Source organism: Pteropus vampyrus, unplaced genomic scaffold (genome assembly GCF_000151845.1).
Source record: "Pteropus vampyrus isolate Shadow unplaced genomic scaffold, Pvam_2.0 Scaffold92, whole genome shotgun sequence".
Lineage (NCBI taxonomy): Eukaryota > Metazoa > Chordata > Mammalia > Chiroptera > Pteropodidae > Pteropus > Pteropus vampyrus.
This window is the reverse complement of record NW_011888873.1, coordinates 2,596,290-2,612,035: the sequence shown is the minus strand read 5'-3', so window position 1 is coordinate 2,612,035 and position 15,746 is coordinate 2,596,290. Positions and strand designations below refer to the sequence as shown.

At 39.2% G+C, this 15,746-nt stretch overlaps 1 protein-coding gene across 1 annotated transcript in view; it reads right to left on the bottom strand.

The window, feature by feature from the left end:
- ENPP6 (ectonucleotide pyrophosphatase/phosphodiesterase 6) overlaps positions 1-15,746 on the bottom strand; it is a 92,223-nt gene that overhangs the window by 41,673 nt on the left and 34,804 nt on the right. The window contains exon 2 of the mRNA XM_011364028.1: positions 15,431-15,610. Coding sequence (XP_011362330.1) covers positions 15,431-15,610 — 180 coding nt within the window. The remainder of the gene's footprint in view (positions 1-15,430; positions 15,611-15,746) is intronic.

Here is a 15,746-nt window from a genome sequence, read left to right as displayed (position 1 = left end):
ATTACTTGCAGCAGACAATTTCTAGCTGATTCAGAAGGATTGTGGCTGACTTTTATATTCTTATAATTGCTTATTGAATTGACGTAACTTTACTAAGAAAAATATTTGTTATTTCTGTAATAAGAAACCAAAAACATATTTTTAGTGATAACTTCCTACTTCCTTCTAATGTATGAATTAGGATACAAAAATTCTATTGTGTAAATATCCAGTTTTCAAAAATTAATACATAAATAGAATAATATAAGCAAACCAAATTGGGTTTATTATAGGAATAAAAGATAGGTTTACTATTTTAAAATCTATCAGTATAATTCACAACAGCGACAAAATAAAGGTGAAAAAGCATTCGATCATCTCAATAGACACATAAAAAGTATTTGATAAAGTTCAAAAACCATTTATAATAAAAGCTCTTAGTAAACTGAGCTAGAATTTATTAGAATTGACTTGGGTAACTAGTAAACTGTACCCTTAATCTGATAAGAAATATTTACCAAAAAACATATATCATAGTCGATGGTAAAATGTGTTCAACAGTGAGATAAGGATGCCTCCTGCCATAACTTCTATTCAATATTGTACTGGAGGCCTATTCAGTTGGGGGCTATGGCAGGGAGCACAGGGATAAAAACAAAACAATTAAAAATAAAATTGTTATTATTGTATTTATGCGTACTAGGAACAAAAATTAGAGAATGAAATTTAAAAACCGACATCATTTAGAATAGAGTAAAAACATAAAAGATACAGAAATAAATTTAATAAAAATGACCTAAGAATTTTACATAGAAAATTTATTTAGAGAAATGTAAAAAGACATTAAAAGCGGAGGAATATATTATATATATGAATTAGAAACTTTAATATTATAAGTATATCAATTGTAACTCCAATCAAAATTCCAACTGTGTGTACACATGAGCATGTGCGTGTGTGTAAATTGACAAGTTGATTCTAAAACTTATATGGGAATGAAGAGTCAAGTACAGCAAAGGCAATCTTGAGTCAGATGAACAAAACAAGAAAATTTACCGTGTTGGATAGATATATAGACTTATTTTAAAGCTACAAAAGTGAACACAAACTGGCATTTTTGCGAGAATAGACACAGAGACTAAAGGTAAAGGTTAGAGATTCTCGAAACAGATCCACAAATACACAGTCAGTACCTGATTTATGACAAGGGAGACACTTTAGAGCAGTAATAAAAGATTTTTTTTTCAAAAAATTATGATACACCTGTTGGATATATACATCTTCAGACCTCTGTCTAACACTATACAATATTTTGTTTAGAATATATTTATTCACTTGCAAAGTTTTGGATATACAGGAGAGATAAATATCCTTGCCACATTTTGGTATCAAGCTTATGCTGACTTCATAATAAAAGTGATTTACATTTATACCTTCTCTGAAAAAATTTGTGTAAGATTGGTGTTACTTTTTCCTTAAATGTTTGAAAACTTATTTGTGGAGGCATCTAATACTGAGACATTCTGTTAGAGAAGGTTTTTTTTTTAAGATTTAATTTAAAAATAGATATAGAAGTATTCTAGTTTTCTACTTTTGGAGTCAGTTTTGATAATTTTTCCCCAGAAATTTGTCTATTTTATCTACATTTCAAATGCATTGGCATAACATTTTTCATAGTATTATTTTACTAGCTTTTTAATGACTACAGGTTCTAAATTGATGTCTCCTTTTCCAGTTTATTATTTGTTATTTGTATCTTCTCTATTTATATAAGCCTTGTCGAGATTTCATCCACTTCACATTTTTTTTTCCAAGCACAAATGTGGTTTTGTCAATTATCTGTAGTGTAAGTTTTTGGTTTCTATTTCGTTCATCTCTGCTCTTATCTTTATTTAAAGTTTAACTTAGCAGGGAAGTTATTTCTTTTTTCTTTTCTATTTTGGTGGAATTTAATTTCTTTTGAGATGGAGACTCAGATCTTTGATTTTTGGCCATTCTTCTTATCTAATATTTGCACGTGTGACTTAATTTCCTTTTAGGCATGATTTTACGTGCATCCCAGTTATTCTACTACATCATATGTACTATCTTCACTATCCCTCAGTTTAAGATATTTTCTGAATTTCCATAGTTACTTCTCCTTTGAACCATGAGTTATTTAGAAGTCTCTAGTTATTTTCCAAATGCACAGGAATTTAAAATTTTCTTTTTATTATTGATTATATTTAATTACAATGTAGTTAGAGAACAAATCTGTATGATTTCAGACTTTTCCAATTTGTTGAGAAATGCTTTATGGCTAACATATGGTCACTTGTGACAAATGTTCCACATGCACTTGAGAATAGTAATGTATATTTAGCAGTGTTGAGTGCAGTGTTCTAGTATTATCAATTAGGTAAATATGTTAATTATGTTGTGTAAATTTTGTGTATTCTAATTTTTTTGTTTTCTTATTTTATGTTACTGAGAAAAATGTCTTAAACCTCTACTATAATTGTGAATTTACCCATTTCTCCTTTTAGCTCTTTCGATTTTGCTTTATTTATTTTGAGGTTGTACAATTAGGAGCATTAAAATTTAGAATTGTTACATTTTCCCTGCTAAATTAAACTTTAAATCAACACGAAATGTCTTTATCTTAAAAGTATTGTTGGCTTAGAATCTAAATTGATAGTATAGAAGCACCAGCTCTCCTTGGTTAGTGTTTATGTGATGTATCTTTAAAAATGCTATTACTTTCAACATTTCTGCTTACTTACATTTGACGTACATCTTTTATCTGCAGCATATATTAGTCTTTGCTTTTTTCAGTCTGACAATAGTTGTTTTTAATGTATATTTCTATTAAAGTTTAGCATAAACACAAAAAAGTGACTAAACCATAATTGTACTATTCAATGAATTCCTACAAAATGAATGTATCTGTGTAACCAGCACTCAGCTCAGGATACAGAACACTATCTTCGCACATAGGCACCTTCTCATGTTCCTTTCTAGTCACTACTCTACCAAGTGTAAACACTATTTTAACACTGTCAATTAGTTTAACCTATTTTTAATTTTATACAAATAGAATCATTTAGATGAATTGAAATATTTAATGAGATATTAGTAAAAACTTAAAATTTTATGTATCATGTATTTATTGATATCTTTGTGTTTAATCAGCTATCTTACTATATATCTTGTATTCATCACACATTGGATAGTTTCTCCTCTTTCTTGATTTCTTTTGGATTGAGTATGTATTATTGTTTTTGTTCCATTTCACTTCTTCTACTAGCTTGCTATTTATATATTTTAATTGATCTGTTCTTGGCACAGTGCCCTGAAGATGATAAAAAATTGAAATATTGGTTTATTGTAGCCTATTATAAATTTGCACTTCCATAACTTCCCAGACAGTGCAAAGATATTTGAACACTTTAACTCTGAATTTTACATTTCCCCCAACTTCTGTGCTTATGTTATCATGTATTTTAATGCTGTATACATTTTTAATCCAAAAATGATTATTACTATTATTATTAATTATTTTTACCTGTAACTTACCCTTTCTGTTGCTCTTCATTCCTTCCTCTATCCCTATGTCACCATCTGTGATCATTTTCCTTCTGCCTGAAGAATGTAGTATTTCCTTTACTCTAAACCTGCTGGCAATAAATTCATTTTTTCTGTTTTTAGAAAAAAGTCATTTTTTGCTTTTATTTTGGAAGGGTATTTTCACTAGATATAGAATTTTGGGTAAATCATTATTTTCTTTTTTCATTTTAAGGATGTTAGTCCATTGTCCTTCCAGATTCCAATATTTCCGTTGGAAAGTCAGCAGTCAGTCTTATTACTGCCCCTTTGAACAATTTTCTCTGCATGCTTTTATGATTTTCTCATTGTCTGTGGTGTTCAGCAGTTCTGAAATTCATGGTATTCTTTCCTAGGTTTCATAGCACGTCTTGATTTTATGATTTGATATCTCTTGTCTGTTTTGGAAAGTTCTGAATCATTCTCTCTCAAATTTTACTTCTGTCTCATTCTCTCTACTCTTTCTGTGGCCTTTTCACTACATCTCATATGTCTCTTATACTCTTTTCTACATTTTTCACCTTTTTGCCTCTCTAAATTTAAGCTGGATAAGCCTTCTTCAGTTCTCGAATTTACTTTTTTTTAAAAACAATTATTGTTTACTAGTGCAAGTATCCATTTTTTTCATTTAGTTCCTTTGTCATGGCTCTCTTAACCCATATCCCATTTGCCTCAAGAATATTCACCAGCGGTGTTTGCCGCTGCAGCATTTAACCCAAGATAACTCACAGATTACAGTCCTAACCTTATTCCCAAAGTTTGTCACAAACTATCTCATTTTTATTATTATTTTTGCATCGTTCTAGTGTATTGATAGTCTTTGGAAACAAATAACATCGTTCTATTTAAAGCGTTCTGTTTTTAGTAGTGGTATTTCCATTTATAAAATATGGTAATTCTTGATCACTGAAAATGTCAAATCCTAGAAAACATAACATTCCTATGCATGATGTTAACATTGTTCTCGAACAGGTGTTAGCCCAAGATTCTCTTGATGACTACAATTTATGTATGCATTTCTGTTACATTAAGATTAGAGACAAATTCTGTTTACAGATAACTCCAAGAACAGTTTTTATATTTTATTTTCACATTGAAAACCAGTCAGATTTGCCTCAGCCTCAAAAAGCGTGTTTATATAAAATTAAATTAACACTGGCTGTGAGCTGCACTTTTTTGTCTAAACGGAAAATGGGGTAAAGTCCATGCCTGATATCTGGATCACTTATGGGTTTGAGCCTGTGTTGGCTGCTTTTTCACTCTTGATTTTTCAGCCAAGTCTTGTTTTCCTATATTCTGGTTATTTTTTATAATTGAATGCTGCATATTGAGTATGTAAAATTATCTATATCATTTGACACTGCGTATGTTCTCTTCTTCCAAGGAATATATGCTTTCGCTTCTGATGGGCACATAGGTTCCGGGCAGACCGTCTTGATCCAGAGTGGATTTAGTCAAAGATTAAGATTATTTGAAGCTCAACTTTGTCTTTATGAAAGCTTCAGTCCTCAAGAAGTCTTCGCTCCTTGTCTATTTCTCTCTCATTCTTATTCTAGAGCATTTCTTGCCCTTTATTGTTCAATCGAAAGCCTAGGATGCTTACTAGATCTATTCTCACTGTGAGATGTGAACTCCAATTTTTGTTATTTTTCCCATCCTGTGATTCTGTCAAAAGCTCAGTTTAGTCTTAGCCGCTCAACTGCTGCTTTTGACTGCAGGGAAGACATGGTACCAATTGCTAGATATACCTCTTTCTCTAGGTCTTGGTATGTCTCTGATTCATCACACATACACAGTTCATCAAATTTTCTTGTCGTTGTGGAGAAAAGAGTTGTTTCAAAACAACTAAGCCATTAGTGTACCAAGTGGAACCTCAAATTTCAATAAATAATCATCAAACATAAAAAAGTTACATTTCACTAGAAATACATCTCATAATGAAAGGAATAGGAATGCCTTTTGAAAATTAATTCATATGTCCATGGGTGAATATGATTGAACTCTAGAATGAGACACATTCAGAATCCATTCTATTCTTATATGTTAAATGTGAGTGTTAAGAAAGTTGTTCACATAAATAAGTAGATGGAAATAGAAGTGGCTTATTGTACCAATGTCATTTGATTCTTTGAAGTGCTTCTTTGAATGCCAACATTCACATAATGATCTATTATCATAAATTTTTAAATAATGTTTTAGCTGACAACTCAATTAAGTTTTTCTTAAATAATTTAAAAGCAAAGATTGGAAAATATTTGAATTTTTAAAAGTTATTTTTATCACTAGGTGCATTCACTTTCTCAACACCTACACCAATATTTTGAACTGTCCTTTTGTTTGGTGCCTGGAGGTTTTCATGAACTGGGGTGATGCACCTCAGTAAGGTTCTCGATGGTGATGGGTATTTCTTTCTTATGCAAAGTAGGAAAAGGGTATGTTTTTAGTCAGGACAATTTTTACAATACATATCCTAGCATCTATTCCCTTAAAACCAATTTTCTCTTGGTGACCCTTGGGAGGCCAGTTTGAAGCCCCCTGAAATAGAAAACTAAGCAGCAGTAGCTCCACTTTATGGAAACGGTAATATTCAGAAAGCAGCTGGACCTAAAGTTGTGTGGTGAGTTGAAACTAAATGTGACTGACAGTGGTAGGGTTTATTCTCCCTAGGGTTGTCCACAGCTGAAGTTCTGTAAGCGGATCAGAGAGAAGAACCTTCATAGCAGAGCAAATGGGGCATTATCATTTACTATCTATTCAGATAATCAGATAGCCAGAGGTTGGGGTGAGAAGATTGTACCTCATCCAATCAGATATGCTCTGAATGTGAGTCCTGTAGACATGGTTACTTTGGATAGAAGCTTAAACCCCAGTGTGTCCCCAAGAAAGGATTAGACTAGTACCTACGTAGACAGAAACTGAGGAAGTGCAACCCTTCTGCTCTCTCTGTCTTAAATGGTCTCTCCTTGATGAAGTCTCAAAAGGCAAAAACAGTCACCTTACCTCTAATCTTATAACCCAGAAAGAATAAATGACTGACAAGGTAAACAGCCAGCAAGAAATGACAGCCACAATGCAATGGAACTTGGAAGTAGTAAAATTGGTCATTTTTGAGGGAGCAAGGCTAATTTTCCTAGGTGAATTAGTGTGGGTGCTTTGTTTTGTTTTCTTTAGTCTTTATCTGGTGGAAATCGGCAGACTGCAGCAGGGTGTTGTGTGGATCCCACGAGACAGTTCCCTACTCAAAAGTCTGTGGGCTCCTTTCTGGATATGCCACAGGTACAGTCTGTGGATGTGGGCACATTGCTCAACCTCTGGGCTGCTGCCTCCAGGCTTCCGAGGGAGCATGGAATCTGATTAACTGAGGTCATTTCAGGTCACTCCAACATGCCTGAGGAAAGCAGAGGTGTCTGAACCTCTGCACAGGCATCTGTGAGGAAACAAAGGCAAAGGTCTGGATCTCGCAGTTTCAAAGATCAAACAGAAACTTTGGAGTAAGATTCTGGATTCACGACCACTTTGAGGGCATGTTTTGGCTTTACTCCATCTTGTTTCCTCACTGTTCCCAAGGAAATTTGAAGGGAATTGCCTTTAATTAGGGTTCATTTTTCAGGACCTCATCTTATCTCTGTCTAGAGTTCATCCTCCTGATAGATATTCCCATCTCAGGCTGGGCGAGTATCCTCTTCTATAACCTAATAAATGTATCCTGAGTAGAAAATACAGACTTAGAGGGAACTCAAGAACACCCGAAGAGGGCCACCACTAAGCCCAGGCACCTTTGTGTGAAGAAAAATGGGGGCGGGGGGGACATTTCTTTTTCAAAACATTTAACTTCCACCATCAGAAAATTATCTTACTATACATATTTTGTCACAACACTTAACTGTCGTAGGCCAAAATATGGTTGAAATAAATATGCAAACCTACGACGTCTACAACGTGAGCAATAGCCATGGATGTGACGTCCTGGCACAACTCACAGCTTTCATGGCCCTTCACGACAGCCTTACATCCAACACCTTTATTTTCCAGCTGAGAAAACAAAGGCCTCAATGGGAGGAATGATTGTCCCAAGGTCTCCCTGTCGGCCAGTAACCGGCACTCTCCCGCACGTCCCCACTACGCACACTACTATCCTGTATGACTCTTCCTTCCTGGCAGCTCTCTCCAAGGACCACCAACTTGAGTCCATAAAAATCACATTTCTCCAACTTCCTGGAGCACAGATCTCACCTTCCAAGTGCAGCTCCACTTGCCAACTTTGACACATCTTGTAACAATAACCCCTGTGAGCTGCATTTTATGTGATATGAGGCAGGTGTACCATTGAATATATGTCTCAAGAGAGCTTATTAAAACAGCTAAGCCAATTAACTCACTTAGAAACATATAACCTTTTCCAGCAAAATGCATCTGAGGCACAGGAGCTTGTGGGAACAAGTCCTTGGGGAAAGTGGGGTCTTTGATCTCAGAGACCTTTCCCCAGGGTTGGCTGGCCCACAGGGCTGGGAGACCTCTGGCAACACCTCTGTTCTGATGTAGAAAGAGGGCGGTGAGCTGGCCTGAGCTCAAGACTCCACTGAAGACTGGCCTTGTGTGCAGGGGAGAGAGCAAGCCCGGGAGACAAGTGAGATGAGAAGCAACTCATCCATTAGAGTGGATTCCAAAAACTCAACTGCAAACGACTCACTGGGCATCAGAAGTGACTAACAGGAAACAAGGGTGAGAAGGACCACATGGCCAACCCCGGCTGCATCTCCACTTTAGGAAGGCGGTGGTGACACTACAGCAAGACATAGTGAAGCCAAGGGTGGGGTTTTAATCTCTGTATCTGCTAGTTAGCTTTAGAAGGAGAAAAATCTCTGGCCCAGAGTCAGAGCCTGCCCTCTTCTCAGGTGAGTCCAGGTGAAGAATGAATGACCGCTATTGGAATTACACCCCTGGAGGCTTCCTTATATACGCTATTAGAGCTGAAGCACAAGCTTCAAAATCATCTAAATCTTGCAAACAATTACGTGATTGCAGTGACATCATGCTACCCCCACAGGAAGCCATCTTGACCTCTGCACCACATAATATTCCCGACCAAAGCCTTCTTCTCTGAGCAGGCGGCTCCCTGGTATTTGGATCACAACAGACTGGGCCAACTCAGGATGCTAGAAACTGAAAAGCCCTTTACTGCAGAGCTCAGCCCTAAAGTCATTTGCTAGACCTACCCAGGGACTGTGATCTCCAAGTCTTACAAACGTCCCTTTCCCCCATGTGTCTAGGGGGACCTTGGTCTCTCTGACCTGTGAGGTGGTTCTGAGCCACTCCCAGGAACATGTGGGCCCTGCAAAGCGACTTCGCTGAAATTCCTGGGCAACAGCCAGGGGCCAGTCCAGTGGCCATGCTGCCCCGTTAAGCTCTCCCTCTGCAAGTGATCATGGGTATGGCTCACCCTGTCCATGGCTTCTATCCCCCACCCCTGAGACACCAAAAAGCCAGCCTATGTCCTCCTTCCCTTCTCCAGTGGCCCAGCGGCCAGCGCCTTCTCTCTACTGTTTTCCTGGGAAAGCTGTTCTCCAGTTCCTTACTGGCCCTGGTGGTCTGTCCCAGAATCCTCCTGGCAACTTAAAAATAGGGCTTTTGTTTCACTCTGAGGTCGTTGCTGCAATTATATGTTTGAATTCTTCATGTGCATTCAAGAATTCTATATTTGGTTAAGAGTGACCTTGGTCAGAGCGCTCACGCTGTGTGACTCATGACAATGGGCACAAGCTGAAGTTCCTATTTTAGAATCTGGGAACTCGGGCTGGGTTGAACATATACTCTGATCAAATACTCTACATATCTTATCTCATTTCACATGCCCAGCAAGCCTAAGAGGTACACATGGTCATCCCTGCTGGACAAATAATGAAACTGGAGCACAGAGAAATTAAGTGACTGTGCCCAACAAGAAAGTGGCTGAATTGGTTTAGAAGCCACATTCTGGTTCTTTTCTTTACATTCCTCTCAGGTTCCCCCAAGCGATCCAGTGACGTGCTGGAAACACAGCAGGGAGAACAGGAGGGGCAGAGCTGTCTGCACACAGAGGGCTCTGGCGGGTGAAAGTGCACCTTTGCATCCTAACGCAGCGGAAATCCCTCTGACGCATGCTGGACCAGACAGCCAGCAGCCCATCACCCCAGCTGGGAAAGGCACGGCAGAGGCACCTGAGCCCATTTGTCCACTGACGGACTAGGAGGTATTCAGCAACAACCAAGACTGCGGCACAGGTCTAGAAGGAATGGATGCAAAGCCATGCTCAGCCATCAAAAGCCAAGTTTCCGGCATTCTCTCGTTCTCTACTAAGGATCGATTTAATACAAGAAGTACCAACTTTGGTCCCCTTTCTTTGCTTAGTCAGGACCCCTCGCTCTACATCCCCCCCGGCTCCCTGCTATGCTCTGGGGAGTTCCTGGCAAACCTGGGAAGGCCAGTTGTGCAACAGCAGCACAAGACCCTCCCCGGCCTTGGCTCAATCTCTTAATCCCAAATCCAGTTCATCACCAAGTCATGGCAATTTTAATTTCTAAATATGTTCACAATCCATCTATTTCTTACGACTTCTATTACCCTAGGCCAAGCTGTTCTCCCTTCTTTACTAGGTCCACTCAGTAACTTCCTGACCGGTCGGCCAACCCTTGTCCATGCACTATGGATGCCTACGTTCCATTCCGCATGTTGAAGCTGGAGTAATCTTGGCAAAATGTAAGTATGATACTGTCACCCTCCATCTTAAAACCTTCCAATGACTTATTATTCCTCTTCGGATAAGGATAAATTCTTCAGCTTGAGCCATAGAGACTGGCCCGGCCTGGGTTTCTCTCCATCTCATCCACACCACATCTATCCTCCCCTCTCAGTTTCTTGAAATTTCCGTGTTTCCCCCATCTATTGCACAACATGAACACATACTGTCCCCTCAGTCCTATCAACTCTTCCACTTCTATTCCTCCACCTTACCCACCCTCTCAGGTGTTAACTCATGTCACCCTCTCAGATGATATCACCCTATAAGATGTCACCTTATTAAATGATATCATAATGCAACATGCTTTTCATTATTATGCTTTTAACAAGTGTACTTTACATTTATTTGGGCTAGTGTCAGATTATCATCTGTCTCCTTGCCTGGATGGTAAATTCTCAGGGCTGGGAAGGGATGTGAGAAGAGCCTGTATTTGGTTTTGCTCATAGTTGTCTCCTGAGAGCCTATTCCTGGGCCTTGAGTCATACCCTTTTAGATGTTTTATGAAAAAACAGATTTGCCATAATTCATGAAGAATGGAAGTTCATCCCTGGATTTCTCTTTAAGGCTTTCTAATTACCAGAGTGGTTGCTGCTGAAACTGTGAGCTCTTTGGCCAAGACAACATCCTGTAGAAGGTGATTGGACGTGGCTGGACAGCTGTGAAGACTTTTGAACGCTGGAGGGATTGCTTCCACAGGTGGTGGTCCAGAGAGGCCTCCTCAGTTTCTCTGCAGCAGAAGCGGTTGATGCCTAGAAATCCTGCAGAACGCTTTTGAAGATCGCTTCTTTGAGACAACTTCAAACTTGAAACATGAATTTGTAATCTTTTTCTTGCTGACACAGACAGACAATGGCAGCGATGCAGATTTTACCAAAGTTACTACTGACAAAGGAAATGACTCAAGGTGAGTTCAGCCCAAAGAGTCTGAGAGAATTTTGACCCAAGTGTACTCTTGCCAGACATTAATTACAGAATCTTGGGGTTCATTTGATACTTTAGTGAGTTTTTAACACATATTTCCATCACATTAAAAAAATCAAATCAGTTAGATATTGTAGATATATATGTGTTGCCACGTCAAAGACCATTTGGCAGTCTTCATCACTGCAGTCTCTTATGAAAAAACAGATTTGCCATAATTGTGGCAAAATTGTGAGTGTATTATGTATGGGTGTGTTTTTTCTGGAAAGGAAATCCACAGATTTGATTTACAAGTGTACGAACCAGCCAACTACATACTGACTAAGACCTCTTCCAGTTTTAAAGTTACATACATCTTAAACTCTAATACTAAATTGGTGATATTATTGGAAAATATAGTGAAAATCTGGATCCCTTTTATTCGCAATGTCAAATATTTGCCTGAAAAAAAGTTTCAGCGTTTATCCAGGTGTTTGAAATCACATACATAGAGTCAAAGAATTAGCCGTAATGTTAACTTACACATTGTCATGATTGATGCTGGGCTCCTAATTTTCCCTTTGCCTGAGTGTATGCATCTAAGTTCAGCCCAGCTGAAAGATGTCAGAGACCCACCACTCAGTAAAGGAGAAGATGTTATGAACGATCTACAATTCTTGATCAATAGCTAATATATGCCTCCTGACTTAGAAGTAATCACCTTAATTGTAACAACCAAAACTTGATAGGAGCTGAGTCAGATACCCACCATTAACCTTGTGCCCAGCCCACCTCTGGAAAGTGGAGGAGGGGAAGCCAGGTAGAAATGTGTCTTTTCCCACATAGGAGGTGTCTTATTATTTGCCTGAACATCTGTGCAGGACAGGAAGAGGCCAATAGAAGAGCCCAGACCCACACACAACATCATCCAAAGCCATGGTTGCTCCCAATCCTCCTGACTGCTTGGCGGTAGGGAGTTAAGACTAAGATGCATGATGAAAGATGTAGAACTTAGAATCTTCAAACACTTATTCTGAAGACTTTTAACCACAGCCTCCTAAAGGTTGCTATTTTTTGTTCCTTTTTTATATATCATGATAGCCATAAGAATAAAATTAAAAACTGCTACCACTGTGTGAGGTAGCACTGATTGTCTGAAGAAGGTATCCTTCTCTGCTTTGGGTTACTCTCAGTATGAAGTGAATATTGGAGCCTCTTCCTTTTCCCCCTCAATAAAGTTCCTTTGACCCCAAACCAGAGGGATAGGGTAGGGGATGAAATCGGTGAAGGACACACATTCAGCTCTTGTCCTTTGGAGAACACTACTAGGTACTAGTTATGCAGTTCCTGGTTTATTTTTGGACATTCCCCCACAAAATACTCTATTTAGGGCCTGGGATAATTTCCTGAGACACATTTCTCCCTGCACAGCTCAATGACACCATTGGGTGGGGTAATAAAGGGTCTGTTTACAATATTAAATTTCTCAAAACTTGAGGTGTGGTATTTTGGACGCTTCACCACTGATCAATTTTTCAGTCTGCTGCTTTATCTACCTGACAGGAAGACTTGAACTCCTGCCATTTCTAAATTGCACTTCTAAATATTGACTTAATGGCGAGACTCAAAGTGTCATAACACAGATCACTGGAGCAGTGAAGATTTTCCAGGCCTCATCGAGAGTCTGTACAATGTCCTGTGGGGAGTGGAGAAGGAAGAGGAGGATTTGAGAAGAAAAATAAAATCAAGTCATGTTTAGAAGAAATGCCACTGCACTTCACTTAATCTTGCTGAGACAAACGAACACTCGCTGGGCTATTAGCTGTGGCTGGAGGGGACTAAGGTGATGGGAGAAAAGAAAGCAGTGACCCTTAAACCCTTAGCTGTCAACCAATGAGAATGGGAGGTGCCGGAGCACTCTCGGCTGGGCCGGGCTTTATTTGTGTATCCGGTTTAGAAGGACTGGACAGTGTCTAAGAAACAAGAGACTTTTCATCCAGTTCCTATCAAGACTTCGACACGGCCAGATCTTTAACTAATCTTCATTTAGGTCACTGAGGAAATTCTAGGAGGCTATCTTTTTAGCTTCTTTCTTCCTGATAGTTAACACTATAAGCTGATTTTAAGGCTTCATGTCGCATTAGCTGTTGAACTGTGAATCAAAGGAAGCGACTGGCCTTTTCTTGCCCTTGAGGAGCTGTTTTGAAGAAACAACACGATATTTTACATGCAAATTAGCTTTGAGATTTTTAAGACACTTGGTGATATATAAATTCAAGTTGTTTATTATAATTAAGGAGCCAGATTCTCCAGGATGAGATAAAGAATAATGCTCTGTAATTGCACTGCAGAGAAAAGTCTGAAATATGGCGACTGCCTCCCTTTACAGTCTCCCCGCATCTTTCCATGAGCATTGGCATCCATGGTTATGCGAAAGGCCATCAGCAGGAGATCGTATGTGGAGGAGGCATGTGGGGAGCTGGGGAAAGATTATGGGGAAGAACTTCTTTAGAGCATGAAGAGCTCAAGCTCCAAGACATTGAAAGTTAAGTTAATCAGATATCATGGAAGGCGGCCCTATGGCATTGGGGCAATATTCATTTGATGGTCCTTAGATTTGTTTTCAGGTAGTTCCTGAGGCAGCGTATCCAATATGCTCCCACTCCTATGCCTATGCATGTGGGCCTTTGTATTTGCTGATAATGATTTCCGAGAATAACCTCAAAATGCAGCACATCGTTTGGCTTTAGACCTCATATCATCTGCCCGAACCATGAGCTTGGCTCCTCTAGCAAGTCTGATCATCTTGGCTGATACACTGTTTTGTTTCCTTGATCTCATGTCCAACTCCCTGCTAAAACTGAGTCTCCATTTAAGGCAACAGAGTTCTTTGCTTGAAAGTTTCTTATCATGTCAGCCGAGGTAGCTGCTACAGGCAGAATCCCAGGTGTCTTCTGAAGAAATTCTAGCACTCCCCCTGAAACCATATCTGCCAGCAGAGCTAGCCTGTGTCTGTCTGTTCTTCTGCCCAGTTTTAAATTAATGCAGCCTGCTTTGGCCTTTGCAGGTTCACCTATGGATGCCAGTCTCTGCTCTGTGGCAGCTTTCAGGGCACTCACCACAGCATGACTTTCCATGGTCTCCATCTGTCTGTGCTTTATGCGCCTCCAAGAGCTGGTGTAGACTTGAGTGCCCTGAGCAGCTCTCTACGTGACCTCCTCCAACCAGCATCCTTCAAACTCCTGCTGAAAGCCCACACCCTTAGTGTGGGCTATCAGTGATTCAGCCTTGGCTTACTCATCCTTCTTTCCACTCTCTCTCATCCCCGCCTGCCACGGTCCCCTACAACTCACCATGTTCTCACAATTCTCTCGGGCTACGGCTGCCCTCCCGCCCAGGCCAATGAGAACCTGTCAGCTGTTTCTTCCTATTTATCCCTTCGTTTCTTCTGGATCTCCCCTGATATCTTCTCCCCTAATGGCAATCACAAGTATCACACCACTAAGAATTAGGGGGAAAGTGTCTACAGCTATGTGCATGGGAAAATCGCTTACCTAAGAACGAATCCTACCAACAGGAAGACAATGGTAAGTTGATTATTTTGTTAGCACTGAATTTTCTTGCCCTTAATAAAAGTCTTTCAACTGCTAAGATGAGAGTATCCTGAAGACTTCTCACGGCAGTCAGGGCAGTTGGCGTTATTACTTACATCATTGCAGTAAATGAAGTATTTACTTTCTCATTGATCTATGATGTACAGGAGGAATATTAATGCCAGAAGACTTAATTTAATGCACTACCAGAAAATTGTAAGTGCTTCGAATCTTCTTCTCAATATTGTGTAGGGGAGCTCACAATCTATAGAAATGGTATGCCAAATTCTTTTGTAAGGTAAATAAGGATCCTATAATTTATCTCTCCTGTATATCCAAAACTTTGCACGTGAATAAGTATGACATACTGCAGCAATATTGCTGAACCAAAGAAATCAGGAAATAATATTGTGTCTGGTCTGATGTTAGGAAGTTCAAAGCAAAATTTTTAATAACATGCCCATAAGAGATATTTCTTGAATAAAGATCCCATTTTCCAAATCCTGGCTTGGTCTTCAGATACATCTACATCCTTCGTCCTTAGAGACTCCATAGTGTTTAGAGATTTGGAAAGTTGGAGCGGCCTGGATATACTCACCTGGCCAGTAGTACATGTAGACCTTCCTTTTGGCCTTAATCAGAGTGATCCAAAGAGGTTCTGACCCATTCCACCAGAGAGGCATCAGGCTGTCTCTGTTGACGCCGATGTCAAATGACTTGTTGGTGCTGGGGTCCCACATGTAGTTCCCGATCATCTGATGGACCTCGCAATGTCTGCCTGCGTTAATAGAACACAGAGCTGTCAGTTTATTGTTTGGCCCTTTTTATATTTTATCTTTGTTTTACATTTATAAAAGCCGATCGTTCACATTTAGGAAGTATAGCAATACATAAAGATTTGCTTTTGATTTTTT